Source organism: Chiloscyllium plagiosum, unplaced genomic scaffold (genome assembly GCF_037043375.1).
Source record: "Chiloscyllium plagiosum isolate Xiang-an unplaced genomic scaffold, Cpla_swu_hap1 HiC_scaffold_12, whole genome shotgun sequence".
Lineage (NCBI taxonomy): Eukaryota > Metazoa > Chordata > Chondrichthyes > Orectolobiformes > Hemiscylliidae > Chiloscyllium > Chiloscyllium plagiosum.
The window spans coordinates 8,671,556-8,693,070 of record NW_028270150.1 but is presented as its reverse complement, the minus strand read 5'-3'; the positions used below and the strand labels follow the sequence as shown (position 1 = coordinate 8,693,070).

Sequence of the window (21,515 nt, the reverse complement as noted above, 5' to 3'; positions counted from 1 at the left end):
TTCCTATCAATGTACATGACGTCACACTTTCCCATGTTGTACTCTACCTGCCACTTCTTTGCCCACTCTCCTAACCTGCCCAAATCCTTCTGCAGCCTCCCCATCTCCTTAATGTTACCTGTCCCTCTGCCTATCTTTGTTACATCTGCAAATTTACCCATAATGCCCTCAGTTCCTTCACCTAGATCGTTAATATATAAAATGAAATGTTGTGATCCCAAAACTGAGCCTTGCAGAACACCACTTGCAGAACACCACTGGCTGTTATCCTGAGAAGGATCCTTTTATTCCCACTCTCTGCTTTCTGCCAGACAGCCAAGCTTCTGTCCATGCTCGCACCTTGCCTCTGACTCCTTACCTTACTCAGCAGCCTCCTGTGTGGCATTGGCCTTCTTGCAGTCCAGGTAAATGACATCCATTGGCTCTTCTTGGTCTATCCTGCTCGTTACATCCTCAAAGATTCTAGCAGATTTGTCAGGCATAACCTCCCCTTGATGAAACCATGCTGACTCTGCCCTAGTTTACCATACACTCCCAAATATTCAGAAATCTCATCTATCATGAAGGATTCCAGTATCTTAGCCATGGCTGAGGTTAGACTAATTGGTCTGTAATTTTCCATCTTCAGCTGTACTCTCTTTTCAAAGAGGGGAGTCACGTTAGTAATTTTCCAGTCCTCTGGGACCCTCCCTGATTCTAGCTATTCCTGAAAGGTCACCGCTATCTCCTCCACTATCTTTTCAGCTAGCTCCCTTCGAACTCTGGGGTGTAGCCCATCTCGTCCAGGTGATTTCTCCTGGCCATTCAGCTTTTCTAGCACCTTCTCCTTGGTGATGGCCACCATACTCAGCTCTGTCCCCTCACTCTCTTGGATTTTTGGGATATTACTTGTGTCTTCCACCATGAAGACTGAGACAAAGTTATTATTCAATTCTTCAGTCATTTCCTTGTTTCATACTACTATGTCTCCTGTGTCATTTTCCAGCGGTCCAATGTCCACTTTTTGCTCTCTTTTGCCCTTTATATATCGAAAGAAACTCTTACAGTCTTCTTTTATATTACTGGCTAGCTGACCCCCATATTTAATCTTCCCCCTCCTTATTTCTCTTTTTTGTTGTCCTCTGTTGGTCTTTAAGCTTCCCAATTTCCACTGTGCTTCACTACTTTATATGCTTTCTGTTTCACTTTTATGCTGTCCCCGACTTTCCTGGTCAGCCATGGTTGCATCATTCTCCCTGTACACGCTTCTTTTTCTGCGGGATGAATCCCTGTTGTATCTCCTGCATGACTACCAGAAACTCCTGCCATTGCTGTTCCATTATCTTTCCTGCTCAGCTCCTCTCCCAATCAATTCTACCAAGCTCCTCCCTCATGGTTGTGTCATTGCCTTTATTCAGCTGTAGCACCGTTACCTCTGATTCTATCTTCTCCCTCTCAAATTGCAGAGTAAATCCGATCATTTTATGATCACTGCCTCCTAAGGGTCCCTTCACCTTAAGCTCCCTTATCAAGTCTGCACAACACTAAATCCAGTATTACCTGTTCCCTAATGGGCTCCTCCACAAGTTGCTCCAAAAAGCCATCTCATAGACATTCCACAAATTCCTTTTCTTGCAATCCACTGCTAACCTGATTTTCCCAGTCCACCTGCATATCCCCCATGATCACTGTAACTTTGCCTTTCCGACATGTTTTCTAGTTCCTGGTGTATCTTGCACCCCAGCTTCTGATTATTATTTGGAGACCTGTACATAACTCCATCTATGGTGTTTTTTATCTTTATGGTTCCTCAGTTCTACCCACACAGGTTTTACACCATCTGACCCTACTTCGTTTCTTACTATTGATTTAATTTCATTTTTTACCAATAAGGCAACCCCACGTCCTCAGCCCATCTGCCTATCTTTTCTATAGGATGTACATCTTTGAATATTCAGCTCCCAATCCTGAACCTTTTGCAGCTGCTTCTCTGTGATGCTCACCACATCATATCTACCAATTTCAATCTGCGCCACAAGCTCATTTACTTTATTCCTTACACTGTGTGCATTCAGATATAACACCTTTAATCCTGTATTAACCGTCCCTCTTCTCATTGTCATTTGTTTGTCCAGTGTGCTTGAAGTTTGATTGCTAATCCTTTCCATATACACTGTCCTATTTGTGTCTGTGCTGGAGACTTTAATAAACCTCCCCTGAGTTCTGCACTGTTACTTCCTCCTTTAATTCTGGTTTTCTAATTTCCCCTCTAACTGAACCCTATTCCCCTTACTGGGAATGCCAGCCTTTTCTACCGTCCTTAGACTCCGTCTTAGCCAAAGCCAGACTCTCGTTACCGAAGCTCATATGCCTACTGCTTGAAAACCTTTCATCGAATATCATTAGGAATTCACAGCGAGGAGTTAAATGAAACGGCAGCAGCAGCTCGGTCATTTTGTTTAACTTGTGAAAGAAAGCTCAGTCTGAACGGATCACTGCTGCTGAGCGAGGGCAAGGAGATCCGTCAGGGAGGACTAGTAACTGCAGCCTTTTCCAGCAGGTGGGGCTAGGTTTCCACTGAGAACAAAGTCAGCTTTCACAGTGTGTTTGTGGAGCCCATTGAGTGGGAAGGCGGGCGGGGGTCCGAGAGATAAGGCTGGACCAAACAACAGGAAGACAGGCTGCAGCTAGACACAAGTGTTGCTGAGCACTATAATCATCCCCTCGTGGGATTTCTGCAGCAAGTTGCTGTTTTAAAGAATGAGAGATGGCCTTATTGAAAAATATCAGATCATTAGGGGTCTTTGGCAAGGTAAATATGGAAAGGTTGTTTCCCCTTGTGAGAGACTCTCCGACCAATGGGCATCATCTCAGAATAAGGGGTTGCACATTTAAAATGCCTTATTCCTGATGAAGGGCTTTTGCCCGAAACATCAATTTTCCTGTTCCTCGGATGTTGCCTGACCTGCTGTGCTTTTCCAGCACCACTCTAATCTAGACATTTAAAATAGAGCTGAGGGGAAATTTCCTCTCTCAGAGGGGAGTGAATCTGTGGATTTCTTTACCACAGTGTTGTCCATCATTAAGAACAACATTAAGGAGAGTTTTAATTGGTGACGGAATTCAAGGTTTTTATGTTTTGTTCAAAGGCTACAGGTATCACTGGCCTGGCCAGCATTTATAGCCCATCCCTAATTGTCCAGAGGGCAGGGAAGAGCCAACCCCATTGCTGTGGGTCTGGAATCACATGTTGGCCAGACCAGGTAAGGATGGCAGTTTCCTTCCCGAAAGGGCATTAGTGACCCAGGTGGGTTTTTCCTGACAATCAGCGATGGTTTCCTATAGTCATCATTAGACTGCTAATTCTGAATGTTTTCCTTAATTAAAATCAAATCCCACTAACAATGGAATTCTGTCATGGCAGGATTTGAACCCAGGTGTCCAGAAAATGACCTAGGTGTCTGGATTCAGAGGCTAGTGATAACACCACCAGGCCAGCACCTCCCATTCTGGGGAAATGACAGGAAAGTGGAGTTGAGGATGCTCTGATCTGCTATGAGTGCTGGAGTGGACATGATGGGCTGAATGATCCACTTCCTCTGCTACATCTTATGGTCTTCAGTGCTTAGTAAGTGCACTGTACACATCCGATAAACAAAGGTGATCTGTAGGTGTTAAAAGAGGAAGCTGAGGAAGCGGGCAGCTTGACCTTTTGTCTGCTGCGATCACCGATGGCCGATGTACTCAAAATGTCTGAGTGGTTCAGTTTTAAGAAGCCACCTTTGGGTGGGCAGAGAGTCTCGGGGGGATTGACAGGGGATAACGGAGCATGGGGCACAGGCAGGGATGAGGCACGGCCTCCAGTGACGGAGAGATTAAAACCAGGGAAATGTGCAGGAGGCCTGGGGGCTGCTGTGATATCAGGTTAGGTGAGGCCATACCTTGTACTCCTGGAGATCACCGTTCAGAGAGTCTTCTGGGGGTGGTTGCCAAGCAACCACGATGCCAGTCCCATTCCCATCATTCAGTGTGACTGTGACGCTCTGAGGGGGGGCACTGGGAGCTGCTCCGTCCGAGGGAGGAAGTAAAATCAGGTGTTAGTGTCCGATATCAACACAGAGACTGAAAGACTGATTCCTGACTCCGTTATCTGACATGCACCCTGATCCCATTTACAAACATAATTGTTCCTGAGATGAGGAGAAATGTCTTCACCCAGAGAGCGGTGGGCCTGCGGAACTCTGCCACTGAAAGCAATTGAGGCCAAAACATTGAAAGACAGTAGACAGGATACTGAAGAAGGTGTTTGGTATGCTTCCCTTTATTGGTCAGAGTATTGAGTACAGGGGTTGGGAGGTCATGTTGCAGCTATACAGGACATTAGTTAGGACACTGTTGGAATATTGCGTGCAATTCTGGTCTCCTTCCTATCGGAAAGATGTTGTGAAACCTGAAAGGGTTCAGAAAAGATTTACAAGGATGTTGCCAGGGTTAGAGGATTTGAGCTATAGGGAGAAGCTGAATAGGCTGGGGCTGTTTTCCCTGGAGCATCAGAGGCTGAGGGGTGACCTTATAGAGGTTTACAAAATTATGAGGAGCATGGAGAGAGTAAATAGACAAAGTCTTTTCCCTGGGGTTGGGGAATCCAGAACTAGAGGGCATAGGTTTAGGTTGAGAGGGGAAAGATATAAAGGAGACCTAAGGGGCATCTTTTTCACACAGAGGGTGGTACGTGTATGGAATGAGCTGCCAGAGGAAGTGGTGGTGGCTGGTACAATTACAACATTTAAGATGCATTTGGATGGGAAAATGAATAGGAAGAGTTTAGATATGGGCCAGGTGCTGGCAGGTGGGACTAGATTGGGTTGGGATATCTGGTCGGCATGGACGTTAGACCAAAGGGTCTGTTTCCATGCTGTACATCTCTGTGACTCTATGACATTAGGTATAGTTCTTAGGACTAAAGGGATCAAAGAGTATGGGGCAGAAAGCAGGAGCAGGGGACTGAGTTGGATAGTCAGCCATGATCATATTGAATGGTGAAGCAGGCTCTAAGGGCCGAATGGCCTACCCCTGCTCCTCTTCTCTATGTTTCCTCATTTTATGACACCTGTTAAATGTGAGACACAGTACTGCCGCTGGAGGTAGTGTGTGACTGCAAAATGGGTGAGAATGGAATTACATAAAGACAGTGTCAAGGAAGACACACATACATAGGAGTCCATTCAGCTCCTCAAGGCCTGCTGCACCTTTCAATTTGACCATAACCGGTATTTACCTCAACTCCATTTTTATAAAAAAACATGCATTCATGTCACTGTGAAGGCCAACATTTGAAGTCCATCCCTAATTGCTCTTAAACTGAGTGACTTGCTTGGCCATTTCAGAGGGCAACTAATAGTCACCTACATTGCTGTGGGTCTGGAGTTACGAGTTGGTCAGACTGGGTAAGGATGGCAGATTTCCTTCCCTAATGGACATGAGTGAACCAGATAGACTGTGCTGACAATCCACTGGCGCACCTTGGTTCTGTTACACAGTCAGAGAGACATACAGCACGGAAGCAGACCCTTCAGCCCACCTCATCCATGCCAACCTGACATCCCCAATCTCAGCTAGTCCCATTTGCCAGCACTTGGTTCATATCCCCCCAAACCTTCCCTATTCATATTTCCATCCAGATGCCTTTTAAATGTCATAATCGTGCCAGCCTCCACCACTTCCTCTTGCAGCTCATTCCATACATGCACCACCCTCAGTTCCCCCTATCCATCTCCCTCATGATTTTATAAACCTCAATCAGGTCACCCTTTAGCCTCCACTGCTCCAGGGATAAAAGCCCCAGCCTATTGTTATAACTCAGTCCCTCCAGTCCTGGCAACATCCTCATCAATCTTTTCTGCACCCCCTCAAATTTAAAGACATCCTTCCTATAGCAGGGTGACCAGAATTGTACGCAGTATTCTAAAAGTGGCCATACCAACATCCTGTACGGTTGCAACATTACCTCCTAACTCCTATACTCAATGGTAAGCTTTCGCTCACATTAATCGATCAATCGTAGTTTTACAATTTTCAACTGCACCACCATCACACACCCTCCTCCAACGTGGGGTGGGGGAAGAGTGTTTGAAATTTACACTCCTCTCTCTCTGAATAAATACTTCCTGACATTAGCCTAAACTTTGGAACACTATATTTATGGTTATGCCTCTAGTCTCCCTTGACAGAGGAATAACTTTCTCTCTCCCCCTATTCTATCAGGTGGCATGGGAGTTCAGTGATTAGCACAGATGCCTCACAGCGCCAGAGTCCCAGGTTCGATTCCACCCCTTGGTGATTGTGTGTGTGGAGTTTGCACATTCTCCCTGTGTCTGTGTGGGCTTCCTCAAAGAATGTGCAGGTTGGGTGGATTGGCCATGGTAAACACAAGGATTTGTCACTGGAGGGTCGGTACACTCAATGGGCCGAATGGTCTCTTCCTGCACTGTAGTCAGGACCTGGAAATACCTTAAAACACTCGGCCTCCTCTACTGAGCAGAATACCAGGCCTCTTCTGTGCAGTTTTCCCACCTAATTTAACCCCTTATTTCCCAGTATCATTTGGGGAAATCAGCCATCTCTGGAGGTTAAATGTTAGGTGAGGGAGTTCTGGCCGTTATTTACTTGTTCAGTGTGGGGTCAGGACTCTACATTTCCTGTCCCCGAGGAATACATCTTCCCTGAGCTAAAAAGAGAGTTGGAGATCAAATGGCAGTCCACCAAATGGAGCCGCAGTAATAACAAAATCGTCAGATGAAATGGTTGGAACACCGACACCAAATAAAAAACTTTACAGTTTGTTATATTTTACCTTCCTCCATGGTCTTGGCGTATTTCACATCACTGTCTGCGCCCTGGAACTCATTGAAGAATGGGCGCACTTTGATGTCGTAGCCCATTCCTTTCTTCAACTTAGGGAGCACAGCACTCCGGTCAGTTGCTGACCTCACCTCAAAGACTGACCACTCAATCTCAGGCTGCTTGTCCACCACTGAGGGCCTGTACAGTATCCTGTATCCCTGGATGTACTGTGATTGCTGATCCACCTGGGGACAGGGGTAAGAGAGATCGCGAACATTCAAGGAGGAGGAAATGTGGAGAATCTCCATCAGTCCCAAGATGCAGTGTGTTTCTGGGTGAGGTGAGTGTTATATCCAATTGACGAGAAAGGTATTAAGCCGGGAGAGTGAGATGTCGAACCGGGGAGTCGGATATCGGACAGGGGAGTGAAATATTGGAAAAAGTAGCAGTGGGATGTTGAAGTGAGATATTGGGCTGGTGGAGTGGGATATCAGGTTCGGTGAGTAGGTTATCAGACTGGGGAAGTGGGATAATGGAGGCAGATATTGGGCTGGGGGTGTTATCAAATTGTATAATAAGGTATCACCTGAGGGATGAGATCTTCAGTACTTTCAACTTGTCTTTTTCCATAAAGACATTGAGTTCTGCTGTTGCACATGTCACTGGTAACGTTGGGACCAGTCTGTACATGGAAGTGGGACGTGGAAATACCATTAGTTAGCATGAGGGTTATAAAGGATCTTGGATGAACATGAGTTGGCAGGGGCAAGACAAATGGAGTTTACCTTAGAAGGCTGCCAGAATGAGGCACTGGTTCCCCAATTCTCTGAGCAACATGAACCACTAGTCAACCAGGAGCTGGTCCCAACCCATCAGGAAGGTGGGTGTGAGGAGATGCCAACCATCCAACAATGGAGCCAAGCAGATTTGTGAACTCATGTTCACAAATCTTATCCAATGCCCAGGAAGAAAGCAAGTGGCAAGAATGAGAGTGGAAATCAGTGCCAACTCGCCACATTACTCCATCAAAATCAGGGCCTGTGTGTTGTCAGATGAGGAGGGAACCACATTCAGCAGTCCCACTCAATCAGTAGAGAGGTTTCTGTACTGAAGGGGATTGTGGGTATTATGGCCACCATTATTGGCCCAATGAAAGATCAGTCAAACAATGTCAGGGTCATGTACAGAGTGGGTATAAGCAGGAGGTGTGTAACAAAACCTCTCTGAGCCCCTGGATGAATTGTTAAATTCCTTCCCTTGCTCCAGTTACAGACCCTGAGGACAGTGGTTAGCACTGCGGCACACAGTGCCTCGGGACCTGGGTTCGATTCCACCCTTGGGTGACTGTCTGTGTAGAGTTTACACATTCTCCCCATGTCTGCGTGGGTTTCCACCGGGTGCTCCAGTTTCCTCCCATGGGCCAAAGATGTGCAGGTCAGGTGGATTAGCCATGGGAAATGCAGGGTTACAGGGATAGGGTAGGGGGTGTGTCTGAGTGGGATGCTGTCCAGGGGGTCACTGTGGACCCCATGAGTCAAATGACCTGCTTCCACACTGTAGGGATTCAATGACCGCAGTATCAAACAAATATGGATCTGCTAACCCGGCCACAGTAAGAGAGTTGAGAATGGGGCTGGCTCTGTTTCTCCCACCACATGCAAGTCAACATTGATTACATTTTTGATCTGAGTCAGAGGGAGTCAGCCCTGCAGTTTGTTTTGTCGGTACTCACAGTCCAGTGGATCTGGATTGAAGATGAAGAGAGGATGATGGGATTATGGAGATGAACAATCACGTCACCAAGCTCCCGCTGTACCTGTCTGTGGTCAACACCTTGACCAGTGGGTGGGACATCTGCAAGAATTAAAGACTTCATTTCCAGTTAACAGCTAACCAAACTCGCCATGAATATTAATCTGCAGAAACAACATTCCAAAATATTATTGCACACAGTGTTAGATATAAACACTCCCAGGACACCATCAGTATGGGGTGAGGTATGGAGTAAAGCTCTCTCTACACTGTCCCCATTAAACTCTCCCAGAACTGAGACAGCACAGGGTTACTGACAGAGTAAAGCTCCCTTTACACTGTCACCATTAAATACTTCCAGGAAAGGGGCAGCATGGAGTTAGATACAGATAAAGCTCCCTCTACACTGTCTCCATTAAATACTCCCAGGAAAGGGACAACAAGGGGTTAGATATAAGGTAAAGCTCCCTCTACTCTGTTCCCATCAACTTCTTTGGGTTAGTAAAACCATCCCTTTATTGGGCCATTTGATTTATGTTTTACAACTGTATGAGTCTTACCTTGGGTTTTGACTGGGTCTGATATTGGACTTGGATCACTGAGACCGTAAGCATTGACTGCTCGGATCAGGAAAAGGTAGACAGCATTAGATCTCAGGTTTTTAATGGCGTATGTATCAGTTTTCACCCGGTCAGCGACTGTTTGCCAGCTGCTCCCGGCTGCATGACTGGAAATAACATCACAAGAATTGATATGTGGAACATTACACAGGTATAAATCAATCACAGCAAAATGCTAGGTGCCCCCCTGCCCCAATGAAAACCACACTGCCTTTCTAACTCCTTATACTTTATGCTTTTGGTGAGGTCCCACACGAGAGATGAACATGTAAATTTCTAGCGCATAGCACTGGAAATAATGGGGAGAAAATGGGAACAGGGGACTGAGTTGGATAATCAGCCATGATCACATTGAATGGTGGAGCAGACTCGAAGGGCCAAATGGTCTACTCCTGCTCCAATTTTCTATGTGTCTATATAGTCCATAACATTCCCAGGCTCATTCTGCAGCTAGACCCAGCCAATGAAGCAGAGGGGCTAAACAATGTGTGTATGTGTGTTGAGGGTTGACATGGATATGGAGGTGAATCTTGATGGTTAAAGCACCTTTAGGAATGGCGGGAAACTGAGTAAAGGTGGACAGGTTGCTCTGGTTAATAAAGCACAACAGGGCAGGATGACTTAAGTTCAGGAAACCAAGGTATGGGAACAGTTTGAGTAGAAATGAGAAATGACAGAAGCAAGAAATGACTGTCCAGTCTCCTCAACAGTAATCAGGTGAAAGGATGGAGATATAAAGGAAGAGGTAATGAGAGCTTGTGAGGAGGGCACAGCAATAATCATGACAGATTAGAATCTCCGTAGGGAGTGGAAAGTTGAGGTGGGTACAGTCACCCTGATGAGGAGTTTATTTAACCTGAATAATGGTCATAGAGGAGTGAGTAATGGTGAAAGATCCATTGCACTCTTTGTACAGCAATGTTCCCTTCGGAAACTTTCTCCCCCTGTGTTACTCATAAGATCAGCTGGGAGAGCGATCTGTATTCCAGCTGGTTCCAGGACAATCCGGAAATGTCAGTAATCGTTGATAGTGGACTCTAGGTGAGATCCAATCCCTATGCAACCTCTCGACAAAAACCGAGAGTGTGGTGGGGAATAGGCCAATGGGTCAAGGAATCTGACTGCGGAGGGTGCTGTGGCTTGAAGGTGGCCATTCCGGGTTGAACAATTCCCAACGGGAATCCACCCATTTCCACACAGAGACAAAGGTGGGACTCACCTGAAGGCCTCAATGACGTAGGAGATCGGGGTGGCTCCAGAATTCATGTTTGGTTTCCAAATCAGCGTCACCCCATTTTTGCTGACATTCCTCACTTCCGGCTTGGATGGCATTCCAGGAATGAGGTTGGGGTCTGGTACCCGAGGAGGTAAAACTGGAGTCCCGAACTCTGGAATCCCAAGACCCACAGGGAGTCAAGGGAGGAGATAATGGATTCCAAATCAGTCAAGAACAATAGCAAGTTTTGTTTAGATACAAAGCAGTAAATAAATAAATCTCAATGAGGTGACAGGTGTATGAACGAGAAAAACTAGACAGTGCATCGCACAAGGGGATTATACGAAAAGGGATTGCATTCTCTATTTTAGTGTGAAAAAATAAGAACTTCTTTAATCTGTCAATGTAACTGGAACCATTCCTGAGAATCTTTTCTGTCCCCTGCCTTACACCTTCATATCTTTCTTAAAGTGTGGTAACCAGATTTAAACACTAATACTCCACTTGGCAATGGGGCGGCACAGTGGCTCAGTGGTTAGCACAGCTGCCTCACAGCACCCGGGTCCCAGGTTCAATTCTAGCCTCGGGCGACCGTCTGTCTGGAATTTGCACATTTGCCCTGTGTCTGCTCCGGTTTCCTCCCACAACCCAAAGATGTGCAGGTCAGGTGAACTGGCCATGCTAAATTGTCCATGGTGTTAGATGCACTAGTCAGAGGGAAATGGGTCTGGGTGGGTTACTCTTCGGAGGGTCGGTGTGGACTTGTTGGGCCAAAGGGCCTGTTTCCACATTGTAGGGAATCTAATCAAAACCAAAACCTGAGGAAGGTTTCTTCTTCTACTCTCTGCCTTTACATATAAGGCCCCTAATGTTGTAAACCTTATTAAAAGCTCTCTCAATCTGTTCAGGCGCCTTTAAGATTTCTGCACAAATACATCCAGTTTCTGAACAAATGTCATGTGAAGATGGAAAAACTCAAAAGAATTGCAGATGCTGGAGTATCACCAACAGAGACTACTGGAGAAACTCAGCAGATCTGGCAGTATCTGTGGAGAGAGAAACTCAGTTAATGTTTTGTGTCCAGTGACACTTCTTCAGAACCAACATTCTTGTCGGATTCAGGAAATTTGGCAACCAATTTGCCAACAGCAGATTACCACAAACAGCCATAGTATAATCATATGAAGTGATATTATCTGAGGGACACTGCTGCATTCCCTTGATACTGTACTGTGAGCATCAGCCTGGATTATATGGGATTCCTGTGGATGTAGTTAAGGACAGGACCAGTTCCTGTGCTGTACTTTTCTATAGGATTTGAGCTATAGGCTGATTGTAGGGTCTGAGGCTGAGGGGTGACTTCATAGACCTTTATAAAATCATGAGGGGCACCGATAGGATAAAAAGACAAGGTCTTTTCCCTGGGGTGGGAGTGCAGAACTAGAGGGCACAGGTTAAAGGTGAGAGGAGGAAAGATTTAAAAGGGACCTAAGGAGCAACTTTTTCACGCAGAGAGTGTGTGGTGCATGTATGGAATGAGCTGCCAGAGGAAGTGGTGGAGGCTGGTACAATTACAACATTTAAAAGGCATTTGGATGGGAATATGAATAGGAAGGGTTTGGAGGGATGTGGGCCAAGTGCTGGCAAATGGGATTATATTAGATTAGGATATCTGGTCGGCATGGACGAGTTGGGCTGAAGGGTCTGTTTCTGTGCCGCACATCTCTATGACTCAATAATATCAATTTAAAGCACAAACAGAGGTGATCTGGTATCAGCCCTTCACATCCTGAAAGCATTTCCTGAGGACAGATGAAAAGAAGATGCTCCAATGTTTTTTGCGGGGGTAAATTCCAAGATCATCAATACAAAGTAATGATTGATGAGTCTGATTGGAAAGTCAGAGAGTGGAGAGATTGTGGAACTCGCTCCCACAGGGACTGGTGAATGCGAGTGACAGTAGTAAATTTCCGGGGATGTGAGAAAGGCATGTGAGGGGGAAAGCAATAAAAGGATCAGTTATTGGGAATCAATGAAGTGGTGGATGGGGAGGAGCATGTGCAGCACAAATTTGTGACAACAATAAATTAAACTGAAACTCAAAATTCTAGCATAGACTAGAGGAAACAAACAGCCCTTTCCTCTGCTGTTAAAGTAATCTGATTGATAGGTAGATCTGTCACTTTAGTGATCAATCAGCTTTATCTGTAAGGGATCTATGAACTGAGCTGAACTTGAATTGAATTTATTGTCACGTGTACCAGGGCACAGTGAAAAGCTTTGTCTTGCGAGCAATACAGGCAGACCACAGAGTTCAGTAACATAGATAAGTAAATAATAAGTAAACAGCGGCAAAAACAAAAACACAGGTACAGGTGAATGTTAAGAGTTTGTGAGGCCATTCAGTATTGTAACAACAGTAGGGTAGAAACTGTTTCGAAACTGGTTGGTGCGTGTGTTCGGGTTTCTGTACCTTCTCCCTGATGGTAGAGGTTGTAGTAAAACATTGCCAGGGTGGGATGGATCTTTGAGAATGCTGGTGGCCTTTACTTGACAGTGGGCCTGGTAGATGGATTCTATAGATGGGAGGTTGGCCTTTGTGATTGTCCGGGCTGAGTTCAGCATCATATGAGAATTATCTTCAGGCTTTTATAATTTTCTTTTCCCAATCCGCAAACTAAAAACTTAGCCTTTTAGACATTAGGAATTTCACTAAAATTACACAATACCTATTTATAGGAAGAATGATAATTCCTCACAAAATCAGTATGGATGTCTTTCCAATATTGCAAAAGTATCAAGAGAGCTTTATCATCATACAATCCCTACAGAGTGAGAAAAGGCCATTCGGCCCAACAAATTCACACTGACTCCCCAAAGGGCATCCCAGCCAGACTTCCCCTACAACACCATTTCCCACCCACCGAACCTATACATCCCTGGACACTCTGGGCAATTTAGTATGGCCAATCCACCTATGAACTGTGGGAGGGAACCCACGCAGACATAGGGAGAATGTGCAAACTCCATATAGACAGTCACCCAAGGCTGGAATTGAACCCAGGTCCCTGGTGCTATGAGGTAGCAGTGTTAACCACTGAGCCACCACGCTACCCTGCCAGACATCTAACCGAGTGCTGTCCCTGTCCTGGGGGAGTTTAATGGAGGGACAGTGTATAGAGAGCTTTACTCTGTACCTAACTCTGTGTTGTCCCTGACGTGAGAAGGCTTGATGGTGTTTGCCTAATACTCTGTGACTTTTATCTTGAGCAAGGGCTGGGTTTCTAAAACATTAAGAGATTCTTACCTTGAACATCAACGCGTGCACTCCATGTTGCTTCACCACTTGGTGTTGAGGCTATACACGTGTAGACACCAGAGTCACCCAGCTAAGGAAGAGAAGCACACTCAGATAAACCACTTTGCAGAGTCTATTCCAGAAGTTGAAACCTCTTCAAGGTTTGTGAGCCTGATATGGTGTGGCAGGGAAATCATGTTTGAAGTATTTATACTGTGCTGATGAGACAATCACAGTTCAAGTGGTATCAGGATGGGGAACCACAGCAGACGGAAATTTGGCAAAAGAACCAGGGAGGGAGATAAAGGCAGCATCGTTTCTGATGGTGACCATCATTGTGACCTAGTTTATTATTTTGGAAGTGCAGTCACCAGGGAACTAACTTCACTAGCATCTTCACTTGTCGCATCCACATCATTAATATGTTGTCAGGCCTTTGGGTCCAACTCTCTCCCTTGTGCATTCCTGAGACGGCAGACTGGGGTCTCAAATTAATAACTCGATTGAAAGATAATACTTCCAACCCTGCAACATTAATTTAAACTCTCTGCCCTCTGGCAGTCTTTAAAATGATGGGTGACAGATAGAGTCACGGCACACGTTACTGAGAGTCAGAGATGTACAGCACGTAAACAGACCCTTGCTCCAACTAATCCATGCCGACCAGATATTCTAAATTAATCTGGTCCCATTTGCCAGCACTTGGCCCATATCACTCCAAACCCTTCCTATTCATATACCCGTGCAGATGCCTTTTAAATGTTGTAATTGTACCAGCCTCCACCAATTCCTCTGGCAGCTCATTCCATACACGCACCATCCTCTGCGTGAAAAAGTTACCCTTAGGTCCTTTTTAAATATTACCCCTCTCACTTTAAACCTATGCCCTCTAGTTTTGGACCCCCATACTTTGGGGAAAAGTCCTTGACTACTCACCCTATCCATGCCCCTCATGATTTTATAAACTTCTGTAAGTTAGAAGTCACACAACAGTGCCACTCCGAAAACTTGTGATTTCAAATAAACCTGGTGTCATGTGACTTCTGACTTTGTCCATCTCAGTCCAACACCAGCACCTCCACATTAAAACCTTTATAAGGTCACCCCTCAGCTTCTGATGCTCCAGAAAAAATCGCCCCAGTCTATTCAGCCTCTCCCTGTAGCTCAAACCCTCCAACCCTGGCAACACCCTTGTCAATATTTTCAGAACCCTTTCAAGTTTCAGAATAGCCTTCCGATAGCAAGGAGACCAGAACTGAACATAATATTCCAAAAGTGTCCCAAAAAGTGTTCTGTACAGCTGCAATATGACCTCCCAACCCCTATACTCATTGCACTGACCAATAAAGGCAAGCATACCAAATGCCTTCTTCATTATTGAAAACAACAAATACTGGAGATCACAGCGGGTCAGACAGCATCCATGGAGAGAGAGCAAGCTAACGTTTTGAGTCTCGATATCTGTTAATCAAAGCTCCTTCTCAATTGCTCTTCATCATTACCCTGTCTACCTATGACTCCATTTTCAACTTTCTATGGACTTAATCAATGCTGCCACTATGTATTGTCCAGGACATGTAGCTGGGTAAATTGTGTCAACTACATACAGTGAGAGCTTCTCCTGCAGAAAAATATTCAGCAGAAGAGTGTTGCCTGAGGTGAAATTGTGAGCGATGAGTATTCGCATCCCCCTTACCTTGGTGTAATGGATCTGCAGGGCTCCTGTTTCTTGCTGCTTGATGCGTGAGTCATGGGTGGAGACCAAGACTCCATCTTTTCTCCAGAGGATGGTGGGTGGGGGTGTTCCACTGGCCAGGCACCCGAGGACCACCGTGCTGTCCACAGCAACCGTCTGATTGGTGGGACCTTGGCGAATGACAGGGGGAGGCCTGTCTGAAATGACTGGGGCAGAAGCAAAATGTGAAAGAGAAGCAGTTAAAGTTTGCACAAGTGGAAGCAATTTATTTTCAAATTTCATAGAACTTCCAAAGAGCCATTGCAAATGTCTGTCGCCCAGAGAGGCCTCTAATTATGGGACTAATTGTAACTGGTGCATCCCTCTAGGAGAAAATATCAACATATGGTGAAGAATCTCCCCACAGTGAGCTCACATGCAAACAGCCCACAGCTGCACAGCACCTGGAAGTAATAAAGAGGAGCTGAGCAGGACAGTCCCTGATAACAGCATTAAGGCTCGACAGTAACATTGAAGCCTATTGGAGCACAGAGGCCGACAGGAAGAGTAAAGCCTATAGGAACAGGGAGGCCTATATATATATATATAGGGTTGGCATACTGGCTCATAGCACCAGGGACCCGGGTTCAATTCCAGCCTTGGGTGACTGTCCGTATGGAGTTTTGCATGTTCTCCCTGTATCTGCGTGGGTTTTCTCTTGCAGTCCAAAAATGTGTAGTTTAGGTGGATTGGCCATACTAAATTGTCCATAGTGTTCAGGGATGTGTAGATTAGGAGGGTGAGCCGTGGGAAATGCAGTGTTATCAGGTAGTGTGGGGGAAGGGCGGACGGGAGTCTGGGTGGGATACTCTTTAGAGAGTCAGTGTGAACTCATTGGGCCGAATGGCCTTTTCTCACTCTGTAGAGATTGTATGATAATAAAGCTCTCTTGATACTATTGCAATATTGGAAAAAAACATCCCTACTGATTTAGTGTGGAATTATCATAATTCCTATAAACAGGTATTGTGTGATTTTAGTGACGTTTCTAATGCCTAAAAGGATAAGTTTTTAGTGTGCTGATTGAAAAATGAACACAGGAAAAACCTGAAGATCATTCTCATATGGTGGTGGACTCGGCTTGGACAATCACAGAGACCAACCTCCCATCTCTAGAATCTATCTACCCGGCCCGTTGTCAAGGAAAGGCCGCCAGTATCCATTCCATCAGGGACCCGGGTTCAATGTCAGACTCAGAGTTTGCACATTCTCCCCGTGCCTGCATGGGTTTCCTCTGGGTGCTCCGGTTTCCTCCCACAGGCTAGGGTGGATTGGCCATGGGAAATGCAGGGTTACAGGGACAGGGTCGGGAGGGTGGTGTTAAGATGCTCTTCAGAGGCTCAGCGTGGACTCAATGGGCTGTATGGCCGGGTTCCACAGTGTAGGGATTCTGTGGTTCTTATAGAAGTGCATTGCCTTTAGGCACGGTGAGGCCGAGATCAGAATACTGAGGCCTACAGGTATTACAGGTCTGTAAAGGAAGAGAGCCTAAAGGAACAACAAGTCCTACATGGAGCAGACAGAGAATGAGTGAGGCCTTCACCACAGCTGTGCACTGAATAAGGAAAAAAGAATATTGCAGGTTAAATCAACTCAGCAACAATCATTTGCACTTGAAGTAAGACAAATGTTCCTGAAACAGAGGAAACATAATGATGACCACTGTGTTGTCCTGCAATGGTACTCTGTTCCCTGCTTTCTTTCCTGGAATTTAAGTTTATGCCTCATTATTCCCCTATCGGAAGGCTGGATTATAGCCTGTTGTGAGATACTCATCAACTCTTACCCTGAGCTCCCTTCAGAGACCTCTCTCTGCTTTCACCTCTGGATGCCTTACTGGAAAGGCCACAAAGGAGGCAAGCATTTACCCACCACCCCCAAGCCCCATGCGAGATGTACACCAGAAACAGAATGGGTGGCTTGTCCAGTGCCTTCTCATCCACACCTGTTTAATTGTCCCCTTTAATAAAGGCACCAGCTAGCCAGCCAATCTTCAGGCTTATTGAGGACCTTAATGCCTGATTAAGTGGCACTAAAGGGTCTCATCCCACCTCCAATATCATATTTGGCCAGGGTTCTGTTCACTTTTTCATTCAGACTGATGATAGAGCAGGAAAGAAACAGGGTCTGGGGTCTCATAGAATCCCTGCAGTGTGCAAACAGACCCTTTGGCCCAACAAGTCCATACCAATCCTCCGAAGAGTAAACCACCCAGACCCATCCCCCTACTTTATATTTCGCCTGACTAATGTACCTAACCTACACATGCTTGAATACTACAGGCAATTTAGCATGGCCAATTCACCTAACCTTCATTTCTTTGGACTGTGGAAAGAAACCATAGCACTTTAAGGAAACTCACGCAGACACCGGGGGAATGTGCAAACTCTATGCAGACAGTCACCCAAGGCTGGAATCGAACCCAGGTCCTTGGTGTTGTGAGGCAGCAGTGCTAACCACTGAGCCACTGTGCAAGCCCAGTGTTGCCTCCTTCGATGGATGCCCTGTACTTAAAGATCCGCTCATCCTCAGCTCCACTTTCCTACCTTTTCCCCATAACCCTTGACTCCCTTCCTGGTTAAAACTTTGTTGACCCCAGCATAGAATATACTTATTGACCCAGCCTCGACAGCTCTCTGTGGTGATGAATTCCACAGATTCAGCACCCTCTTTTTCTGAGATTATGTCCACACACAAACATAACAAGCAGATTATCTCAATCACTTCTAACAATATTGGTTGAGGGATGAATGTTAGTCCAGGATAACTCTGAGATAGTGGTGCAGCCCCTTCAGCTGACCAAACAGAGCAGCCAATGCCTCATGTTATGTTCTCTACTGAGCATAACAGCAGCCCTTCACTACAGGATTCTCTTTACTCCCTCGTGGGATGTGGGCGTCGCTGGCTCGGTCAATAGTTACTGTCTGTTACTAGTTGCCCCTTGAAAAGATATGGATGACCTGCTATCTTGAACCACTGCAGTCCATGTGGTGAAGGGTGGCTCAGGTCTCTGGTGTGGGATTCAAATCCAAAATTATCTCGGTCAGAGATGCACACACTACATGCCGAGTTGATAGATGAATTTGTGATGTACCCAGCCTCTACCTCGGTGAAGGTCAACAGGCAGGTCAGAAGGGAACTGAGAGCAGGCACAAACAACTACCTAATGCCTAGAATTGTTCTTCATTCATTCATGGCATGTTGGTCTCACTGGCTGAGCCAGCATTTATTGCCCATCCCTAAATGCCCTGAGGACTGATAAGAGTCATCCACATTGCTGTGGGTCTGGAGTCACATGTAGGCCAGATCAGGTAAGGATGGCAGTTTCCTTCCCTAAAGGATATTAGTGACCCAGACAGGTTTTTCCTGAAAACAGTTACATGGTGACCAGTTTTCCCCTGATTTTGAGGAAGGGTCACCGGACCCAAAACATTAACTCTGCTTTCTCTTCACGGATAGTGCCAGACCCGCTGAGCTTTTCCACCAACTTCTGGTTTTGTTTCTGCTGCACAGCATCTACAGTTTTTCAGTTTTTAGTTCCCCCGATTTTTAATGTATTCAGATTTTACAATCTGCCCGACGGGATTTCAACCCACAGTCCCAGAATGTTTGCTTGGTATTCTGGATCACTCATGATAATACCACTAGGCATTGTCCGCCCCAGTTAACAGCACAAACGAATAGCATAAAACTGCAGATATAGGTTTGCTTGCTGAGCTGGAAGGTTCATTTCCAGACGTTTCGTCACCTTACTAGGTACCATCTTCAGTGGGCCTCTGAGCGAAGCACTACTGATGATTCCTGCTTTCTATTTATATGTTTGGGTTTTTTTGGGTTGGCGATGTCATTTCCTGTTCTTTTTCTCAGGGGGTGGTAGGTGGGGGTCTAACTCGAAGTGTTTGTTGACAGAGTTCCGATTGGAATGCTATGCTTCTAGGAATTCTCGTGCATGTCTCTGTTTGGCTTGTCCTACGATGGATGTGTTGAACATCAACTAGCCACAAAATGACATGACCCTCTCTCACTAGTATCCTTACATACAGATAAGGAAGGACACCACTTCGACTGGGACAACACATCCATCCTAGGACAAGCCAAACAAAGACACGCATGAAAACTCCTAGAAGCAAGGCATTCCAACCAGAACCCTATCAACAGACACATTGAGTTAGACCCCATCTACCACCCCCTGAGAAAAAGAACAGGAAATGACTTCACCGCAGGAAATGACATCACCAACCCAAGGAAACCCAAACATATAAGGAGAAAGCAGGAATCATCAGCAGTGCTTTGCCCAGAGGCCCACTGAAGATGTTACCCAGTAAGGTGACGAAACATCTGGGAATGAACCTTCCAGCTCAGCAAGCAAACCTACATCCAGAACCTCAACCTGAGCTACAAATCTTCTCAAAACTCGCTAAGCATAAAACTGGGCAATGCTAGTATTTATGCCATGACCCTCCATCCTATTTTCCTGCCTCTTACCCAATCAACAACCCTTTCCAGTTCCAAATATTTCACAGTACAGTCGAACCCCAGTATCCGCGGATTCGGTTTGTGTGGTCTTGGTTATCCGCGGTTTACTGCAGCCCGAAAATATTACATGGAATATTCCAGAAATAATTCCAGGTGGCTGACAGGGAAGTAGGTTTCCCATTTAAATGATAGAGTTTGCTACTACCCGCGGTTTCAGTCATCCGCGGTGGGTTTTGGAACGTATCACCCGGGGATAAGGGGGGATGCCTGTATTAAGAGATACAAAGGAAACGGATTGAAAATACAGAGCTGTTCAAAAGATGTTACGGGCAAAGAGTCTGGGTGCTCTGTCAGCATGGTCACTGCCTGCCCTATGATCCCAGGAATGTGGTATCAGGACAGTCTTCCGTGAGAGCCTCAAGGAGTGGACTGGCTCCCCGTGGTTAAATTGCTGGCAGCTTACCGTCCGTCACCTCCAGGAAGACTTTGATGATGACACTCCCAGCTACATTGAGTGCCTGGCAGCTGTAGTAACCAACATCGGACCTCTGAATGTTGGTGATGGTGAGGTCGCCGACCTGCGACACCGAGAATCTGCTGGAAGGCTCCGGAGGCTGGTAGGAGAACAGCAGATTCTGAAACGAGAAAGAAAGGAGGAAAGTTACACCAGGGTGAGAGTTAGCAAGAGTGTCTCGCCAACAAGCTCGTCAAGAGAGAACGTGTTTAACCCCTGCAATTCTGATGGGAATTTCCCACGCTGTGAGATGAGGAACAATTTCTTCACTCAGAGAGTTGTGAACCTGTGGAACTCTCTCCCACAGGAAGCTGTTGGAGCCAGTTCATTAGATAGATTCAAGGGGGAACTGGATGTGGCCCTTGCGGCTAAAGAGACCAATAGGTATGGGGTGAGGGTGGGAATGGTATACTGAGATTGCATGATCAGCCATGATCATATTGAATGGTGGTGGCAGGATCAAAGGGGCGAATGGCCTCCTCCTGCTCCTATTCTCTATGTTTATATAATTCCCAATGATCTGACTCTGACAAAGGCAAAGATCTTCCATGTGGCTCTTTGATGAAGACTCTTGTTGAAATATATATCCAGACAGCAAACTTGAAAAAAAATCCAGAATTACACACCAGATGCAGTGCTGTTTACATGAGGTACACGCATGTGCGCATTCACACACAAGACACGTGGACACAGATATTCACACATGAGGTACACAGACGTACACATTTCCCTCAGATACAGGGGGAAGTTTATTTACTGCGGATTTTAAACACAAGGTGCCTTCCTGACGATGGGAGCTTTCTCCCCGCCTCCCCCCACCCCCAAGCATTCACTACAAATCAGGCAGAGCTGGGGGGATGGGCGGCACACCTGTTTCCTTCAAACTGCGCCCCCCTCCCAGCTAAACATGACATATCACCGGACAGTGTCCACCCTCCCAAAGCTGCTGTGGGGTGCCCCCAATGTAGTGCCCCCCTCCCCAGTGCCCGGCACTCACCTGGCTTCCCTCCCTCTGCCAGAAAATGGCAGGCTGGGGGCTTCCAGTTGCCTCGCAGGTGAACGTGACCGTCCTCCCCACGGCC

At 46.1% G+C, this 21,515-nt stretch overlaps 1 protein-coding gene across 5 annotated transcripts in view; it reads right to left on the bottom strand.

Moving 5' to 3' along the window:
• robo1 (roundabout, axon guidance receptor, homolog 1 (Drosophila)) overlaps nt 1-21,515 on the bottom strand; it is a 768,177-nt gene that overhangs the window by 65,736 nt on the left and 680,926 nt on the right. For all 5 annotated transcript variants that reach the window (XM_087992440.1, XM_087992441.1, XM_087992443.1 and 2 more), the window contains 9 exons: nt 21,431-21,515; nt 20,383-20,554; nt 15,405-15,610; nt 13,718-13,799; nt 10,414-10,582; nt 9,135-9,301; nt 8,555-8,676; nt 6,833-7,067; nt 3,921-4,042 (listed from right to left, as the gene is read on the bottom strand). The exon at nt 21,431-21,515 is cut by the window's right edge and continues 40 nt beyond it. In XM_087992440.1, the coding sequence (XP_087848566.1) occupies nt 3,921-4,042; nt 6,833-7,067; nt 8,555-8,676; nt 9,135-9,301; nt 10,414-10,582; nt 13,718-13,799; nt 15,405-15,610; nt 20,383-20,554; nt 21,431-21,515 (1,360 nt within the window). The remainder of the gene's footprint in view (nt 1-3,920; nt 4,043-6,832; nt 7,068-8,554; nt 8,677-9,134; nt 9,302-10,413; nt 10,583-13,717; nt 13,800-15,404; nt 15,611-20,382; nt 20,555-21,430) is intronic.